The sequence below is a fragment of the Helianthus annuus genome, chromosome 1 (genome assembly GCF_002127325.2).
Source record: "Helianthus annuus cultivar XRQ/B chromosome 1, HanXRQr2.0-SUNRISE, whole genome shotgun sequence".
Taxonomy (NCBI): domain Eukaryota; kingdom Viridiplantae; phylum Streptophyta; class Magnoliopsida; order Asterales; family Asteraceae; genus Helianthus; species Helianthus annuus.
The window spans coordinates 13,924,227-13,932,260 of record NC_035433.2 but is presented as its reverse complement, the minus strand read 5'-3'; the positions used below and the strand labels follow the sequence as shown (position 1 = coordinate 13,932,260).

General features: G+C 41.8%; 1 protein-coding gene across 1 annotated transcript; it reads left to right on the top strand.

Moving 5' to 3' along the window:
* Positions 1 to 4,995: 4,995 nt before the first annotated feature.
* Positions 4,996 to 5,934, top strand: LOC118486663. Its single transcript, XM_035983285.1, has one exon. The coding sequence runs from the start codon at positions 4,996 to 4,998 to the stop codon at positions 5,932 to 5,934; it is 939 nt and encodes a 312-aa protein (XP_035839178.1).
* Positions 5,935 to 8,034: the final 2,100 nt, after the last annotated feature.

Here is an 8,034-nt window from a genome sequence, read left to right as displayed (position 1 = left end):
GTTTTCCCGAGTAACCCTCTTGTATTAGCAATGTGTATGTACGAATTATTAAATGAAAAGTTGTGATTATCTTGTTATGCTATGTGTTGTATGTATGTATAAATTATATGTGCGTGAGCCGAGACACAAGGACCCGACTCGAGACCACCCGGTCTCGAGTGAACAGTAAATAGTTGGGCCGGTTGGGGCTGCAAACCCCTTTGAGCCCACTCGGAACCTTAGTAGGGTGCACCACCCAAACCGAGTATAAAACCCATGCCCAAGCCAACCATTCCTCACTTCCATCATTCTCCCTCACTCACTCCCACACACACACTCCTTCTTACTCTCTCACTAAAACCCTAACAACCAAGCTCACCTCCTCCTCTTTCTCTCGGATTCAATCGGCAACAACAAGGAGGGTCGGTCAAGCTCATCATCATCACTCGGACACTTCATTTTCTCACTTTCTTCCTTCACTCGGTGCCTTTCACAACCGGTTAGTGTTTCTCATCAAACACATGAAAATGCATGATGAAAGTGTTGATTGATGATTGTGTAGGAAGATGTTACTCATGGTTTATGAAGTGTATGCTTAAAAATGTGTGTTTGTAGCATAATGAGTGTTTGCGGTTTGAATGTTAAATGGATGAATGTTGATAATAAGTACTATACAAGCATGTTTTTGTATTGTTTGGTTACACTAGAGTTAGTAGTCGATGATGATGAAACTGTTTCGAGTTTCGGATCACACTCCTTGCATACTAAAAATTCTCGGATCTAGTGGGTTTCGGCCAAAGCCTTTTAAATTTCCAAATTTTATTGCCACCAAGCCAGAATTTAAGGAGATTGTTAAATTAGAATGGACAAAGACTGTGGAGGGTATCGCTATGCTTTCGGTTGTAAAAAAGTTGAGGAATTTAAAACCGAGGTTGAGAAAGCTATTATTCAATCAGGGAAACTTGCATGTAAAAGTTAATAATCTGAGGAAGGAGCTAGATGAGATTCAAGGTCGGGTTGATAGTAATCCGTGGAGTGGTCAGTTGCATCAACGGGAAGCTCAATGTCTTAAAGATTTTCAAGCAGCTGCCTATGACGAGGAATGCTTTCTGAAACAGAAGTCTAAGGTAGAATGGCTTTGTGCAGGGGATTCAAACACAAAATATTTTCATAACATTGTAAAATCTAGGAATGCTAGAGCGAGGATTTATAGTGTTATGGATCTTATGGGGGTTAGACATGAAGGAGAGAATGTTGCTGATGCTATGGTTCTTCATTATTCAAGTTTTTTGGGCATGGAATATCCGGTCGAGACAACGAACATGGGAAACTTATTTTCTCATGTGCTTAGTAACGAAGATGCGGAGAATATGATTCGTCCGGTTACTTGTGACGAGGTTAAGAATGCCATGTTTAGTATTGGAGAGGACAAGGCCCCGGGGCCGGATGGGTATACGTCGACTTTTTTCAAGAAAGCATGGGAGATTGTCGGGAATGAAGTTACTAATGCGGTTCTTCAGTTTTTTGAAAACGGTAAACTTCTTAAACAGATTAATCATACTATTCTTGCCTTGCTCCTGAAAAAAGACATCCCGGATTCGGTATTGGACTATCGACCGATATCATGTTGCAATGTTTTGTACAAATGTATAAGCAAAATCATTACTGATCGTTTGAAAGGGAGTTTGGGATCGCTTGTTAGCATTAACCAATCAGCCTTTGTGCCGGGTCGGAAGATTTCGGATAACATTCTCCTCACTCAGGAATTGATGCACAACTATCATTTGAACAGGGGCCCGTCTAGGTGTGCTTTTAAGATTGATATTCAGAAAGCATACGACACTGTCAACTGGAATTTTTTGGAGGATGTGCTGGTTCGGTTTGGGTTTCATCATAAAATGGTGAACTGGATCATGACGTGTGTGTCCACGGTGTCGTACTCGTTATGCATTAATGGTAGTCTGCATGGTTACTTCAGGGGTAAGCGGGGCTTAAGGCAAGGTGATCCTATGTCGCCTTACTTATTTACGCTAGTCATGGAGGTCTTATCGCTTTTGCTTAAGCGAGCAGCTAGTATGCCCTTTAAATATCATGCTTTTTTTTTTTGGGGTAAAGGGTTACCCCGGTGATTCTATTATAAAACAACCGCAAATAAGTACAAGTAGTGAGGATGAGTTCCACACTAGTTCATATATAGGACATGCCCCATATATGTAAAACCAACCAACAAAAAACCTATTACACCACATAACCTAGCCTACTAAACATCAAAGAAGACTATCTAGTAGACAAACAAAAATAAAACGAAATCAAACATCATCCTCCATCATCAAAAATAAAATTGCCGTGAACCGGCAACCCCTTCACACGACCCCGAGACAATCTATCCATTAAGTGATTTTGAGGAAGATGTGCTTGCTCCTACTCTCGCAGAAGACGAGGTCATAAATCTATTTGTTTCATTGTATACTTCTGTGACCTCCTCATCATCCGAGTCTTGCTGATCATTATGAGCCCCACTACTAGTCTGACCCATATGAAGACCCTTATCCCGTAAAACACCGAAGGAGTTCTTAGATAAAATATTCGATTGCTGAGCCGATGTATTGGTCCCCCCATTAGGTTTAGGTCCAATCGGCCTATACTCGAACTTCTGTTTCTGCTTGTTTAAAGGAAAACCTGCCTTCCTGGTCGCTTTCTTGCGAACCACATCCATAAACCCATCCTTGTCTACTACCGGCTGATTCACTTGTTGTCTATTATTCCCTTCATAATGTTTCTGGTTGTTGACCGGCTCCTTAGGATCCCTCGTAGTCTGCCTCGGGCATGTAGCATCAGAATGCCCAAACACTTTACAATGAGCACACCTATAAGGACTCCATTCATACTCCACATACAGTTTCTGTTTGACAAAACCTTCACCTTCAAGGTCAGGAACCGCTATAACTATCTCCTCCTTTAATTCATTTTTAGCTGAGATTTCTACTAACGCTCTAGCATAGCTACTCCTTCCCCAAGTATCCATACACATGGACGAGGTGTACGAGTCCAACATCTTCGGATCACCAATAGCCGTAGCTATCATACTCAATCCATCCTCAGTATACGCAGCAATCGGAACATCATGGATTTTGACCCATAGTTGCAATTTCTTAACCACCTTCTTTTCCAGTTTCGAGATGGGAGACCAAATATTAAGAAATATAGGCTGACCTCGAATAATCCATGGTCCTTCTTTCAGGACATTCGTCATCCCGTCTTTATCAGCAAACTTGAAAAAGAAAAAACCATTAGCATTCATCATGGATTTTTGCAATCCATACTTCTTCCAATTTGTTCGCACAAAATAATCCACCACCGGGTACGCAACTCGGTCCCCTAGGAAGTAACCATAAAGGGTGTTTGCTAGCTTCTCTTGAACTACTCTAACAGAGTCTCGAGGCAATACCACATCACAACCCTCATGTGAATCAGTGCTTGTAAGGACTCTGAAGTTTACCTTAGCAGATTTGGCTGCAGAGACTGAATCTGCATAAGACATTGGCTTAGAATTAATATTTCGATCGCTATGGTTCCCCTGAGATCCTGCACAGCCTTCCCAATTAGCCGAAGTCCTCAAATCAGCCCCCATACTCTCCACCGGATCTGGAACAGACACCTTCAACAGTTCATCAATAATGTTCGTTTTTGTGTGATTAATCTGCGGTGTCTGGACTGTTCCCCTACGAGGCATCCATGTGTTACCGTCCACATCAATAATACGGCTTGCAAAACTGTCAAAGGAGTACAAGGGTTTGCTGTGATTCTCCTTATGAGTAGCCGCATCACTTTTACAGTCATCTATTCAGAGCAATCAGCAACGTTAAATAAAAACCCGAACCTGAATATAGCCGATTCTGCAATGATTAAACAGCCGCTACAAAGCACAGAAGCTTGTGAACCCTAATCTGATGTAAAACTGATTCGGCGTTTAGATCAGATTAAGAACAAAATCTAGACACGAAATAAGCAGCCGTCACCCGAAACCAATCAGAAGACAAAGAAAATCCGGAACCCAGATTAGTAATAGGATGGACGGCAGCAAAGACAAAACAAACCTACTTGTATAAAACCCTAATCTTAACTTCAATCAATTAGGGATCAAGGAATAGTCAAGTTGCCTTAGCAGTAAAGGAATCGACAAACCCTAATCACTAATCAAAATCGATCAAGAACAGGTTAGAGACGAATGAAAGTAGGGTTTAACAGAGAATCGCCAATTTCGCCCAGAGCTCCATTCTCTAGTAATCATGCACTCCCTGTTTTAAATATCATGCTCACTGTGCTAAGGAGAAGATAATCAATTTGTCATTTGCTGATGATTTATTTATCTTTGTGCATGGTGATGTGGTCTCTGTGAAGAAAATAAAAGAAGCGCTGGAGATATTTACTAATATTTCAGGTCTTGCGCCTAGCCCAGCTAAGAGTACGGTGTTTTTTTGCAATGTGCCACATTCGGTTCGGCAGGAAATTCTGAATATTATGCCTTATCAGGAGGGTGTCCTCCCTGTCCGCTATCTTGGGGTTCCTCTGATTTCCTCAAGATTATTATATAAAGATTGCACGATTCTTACTGAGCGTATGGATAAAAAGATTGTTAATTGGGCAACCAAAGCTTTATCGTTTGCTGGTAGGTTACAGCTTATTAATTCGGTCCTCTCATCGATGCACATCTATTGGGCCTCAGTGTTCATTATTCCGGCTAGGGTTATTAATGAGCTTGAGAAGCGTATTCGCAGATTTTTGTGGAATGCGGGTTCGGATGGTAGAATTCGTGCCAAGGTTGCATGGAACGATGTGTGTTTACCAAAGAATGAGGGTGGATTGGGCATAAGAAGCATTTCTGATGTCAATAAATCGCTCATGGCAAACCATATTTAGAGTATTATCACGAAGTGGGAGTCTATTTGGGTTCGTTGGATTCATGATTATAAGCTTAAAGGTCGAAATTTTTGGGATATTCCGTGCCGTGGGAGTATGAGTTGGGGATGGCGAAAGATTTTATCTATTCGTCATATCATTCGGCCTTACATTTGGTCTTCTATTCAGAGTGGGTCTCAAACCAATGTGTGGAGTGATATGTGGTGCTCGCTAAGTCCGCTTAGTTCCTTTATAACTCCTCGGGCTATTGCTAATGCTGGTTTTTCGTTACACTCTACAGTCGCAGACGTTATTGATCAAAATGGAAATTGGAAGTGGCCGCAAGCGTGGTTGGATCTCTTTCCGGTGTTACTAACGATCTCGGTTCCGAATATTGTCCCTAACTCTATTGATCGTTTGGTGTGGAAAGGTTTGGATGGGAAAACTGGTGAACTCCAATCGGCTCAGGTGTGGAATACAATTCGGAATAGGGAGAATCAGGTGATGTGGTCTAACATGGTTTGGTTTTCTCAATGCATTCTGAGGCACTCATTTCATTTGTGGCTAGCGTTTCGAAATAAATTAAAAACTCAGGACCGGTTGACAGCTTGGGAAGCAGGGAGTCTTACAAATTTAAATTTGATGTGTTGTCCGCTGTGTTACTCGGATCGTGATAGTCGGGATCATTTATTTTTCAGATGCTCTTTTGCGGAGCATGTGTGGAGTAATGTTAAGATGTTGGTTCAGCTGAGGAGCGTGGATAATACTTGGGAATCGTTATTAGGCTGGGTGGATCAACATTCAAGTTCTAAAAAAGCGGATTATGTCATTTGTAAGTTGTTGATTGCGGCGTCGTCTTACTACATCTGGCAAGAGAGGAATAACAGAATGTTTAAAAATCATAAGAGGACGGTAGCTCAAGTAATTGTGGTAATTAAGAACTCGGTTCGATTGCGTCTCATGGGATTCAGGTTTCGGGTGGATTCAACTAAGAAAAGGATTTTCAAGTTGTGGAAGATTGAAGAGAACGAAGATAATGTAGCGAAGCCAGGCTAAGTTGTGTTTTTATTTGTGTCTAGGTTTGGCTTGGTTGTTTTTATATGGTTGATTTTGTTTTGGATGTTTGGTTGGTTGTTTGCTTGTTTTCCTAGGCTTGGTCTGTCAAGTCTAGTTGGTGTGTCGCTTTGATACACCCTTGTACTTATTCAGTTATTTATAAAATTCATCGGGGTAACCCTTTACCCAAAAAACTGATGAAACTGTTTGATTACTATGTGCAAAGTGATAAAAACTTGTTTGAAGATAATAGGAAATATTTGAATATGTGAAGAACATTTTTGAATGTGATTTGGATATTTGAAAAATGGTGTATTTGATCTGTTTTGATTAAGGTTTAGACAAGAAAACATGTTTGTGCGATATCATTGGATAGTACATAATATCATGAAATCAGAATTCTGTTGGATAGTACAATGCGGGCAGACGCACCAGAATCAGCAGGCAAATGATTCGAGACCTCTGGTTTCCACTCGAGACCATGAAGCTACAACTCGAGACCGCAACGGTTGCGACTCGAGACCCAGACCAAGCAACTCAAAAACGGACTTCAGGGACTCGAGACCATCAAGGTCTCGACTCGAGACCGCATCGTGACAACTCGAGACGGGACTCGAGATCTCCGGGGTTGCGAGTCATGCCTGCACCACTCGAGACCAACCATTACAAGTCGAGATCTCCTGGTTGCGACTCGAGCCCGCATGTTCTCGAGTCGAGACCACCTTGTCTCGACTGGGCTGCTTACTTTAGTTATTGGGCCACAACTTGATTTGTTTGGCCTGCCTGTTTAACTGGACTATGTGTTAGTTGTTACTGTTGACTGATCAAATTGTAGAGCAGGCCCAATAACTCAACATGTAACTGTATGCATGCTATGTGTAGCTATGTGAAGAATGCGTGACATCTCTGTACCCAAACCTGACCTATACTGGTAACCATGCTAGGACGTGGTGACCAGCGTGCTTGACCAAGTAACCTAATCTGTCGAGCAACCCAAGGTGAGTCACACACTAAAAGCATGCGTCCTAGGGAGGGACACGGACAAACTGCCAACTTTGGGAAAAATACTTTTGAACTATTATTTCCGGGGGAAATCCGAATGGGTATTTACTGTCTCCGGGGGAGATACGTTTGGATATTATTTATAAATCACAACTAGCCAAGCTAAACGAAACTCTATCACCTTAAGTCCCTGCTTACAATACCGATTAATCGTCGAGGGCGAACGGGTTATTAGTTGATAGCGCTATTAGGTTTGACAACCTCACACCGTGACCGGGGGGATCGGGCGTGAACTAGTAGACCTCGCATCTTGGTCAATGACGATAGACATTGACTCGGGGCACAACAACTTTCCGTCAACAGTTTCGGTATCTACTGTTTAGTGAGCTTACAGATGGGGTAGCTCCCCATAACGTGATTATAAATGCTTTATCTAAACAACTTACGTTTTCGAAAACTAAAACTTGACACCTCATGGACTCGCCAACATTATGTTGATACCCTACTGCATGCTTTGCAGGTACCCAGTAATTCAGGAGCTTGCAGCTTGCGGATGTGTAGTGGTCGTCTAACCCGTGTGTTGGGTTCTAAACAAACTTGAACTAAGAATCTTGTTTTAAACTATTTTTGTCTATGCTTCCGCTACTTATCTGAACTATTACTTAAACTTAAAACTTTTGAACTTTGACTATGATATTTGCTAACCTTGCGGTTGGTGAGTATTACTTATGTTATTAATTAAATTGCTCAGTATAATTGGTGGCTGGATCCTGGTCAGTCACGCCTCCAAGCGGTGGTACTCCGTGTCACACCCCCAAAATCCACACGCGGAGTACCACCGCTTGGGAGCGTGACATGACCAGGATCAAGCCATCAATCATATCAAACATAGCATTCAATAATAATAAAAGTCATTACAGTAGTTCATCATGACATGATCGATGTTTCAAAAACCAAGTATTGTTTAAGTAGCGGAAGCATTGTTGTAAACCCAAGTTAAAAATACTGAAATGTCATAAGTGTCCAACAAAGTAATACGATCCTTGTCCACAACGACCGGCTCCTCCTTGTGCAAGCTCCATGTACCTAACGATCTGC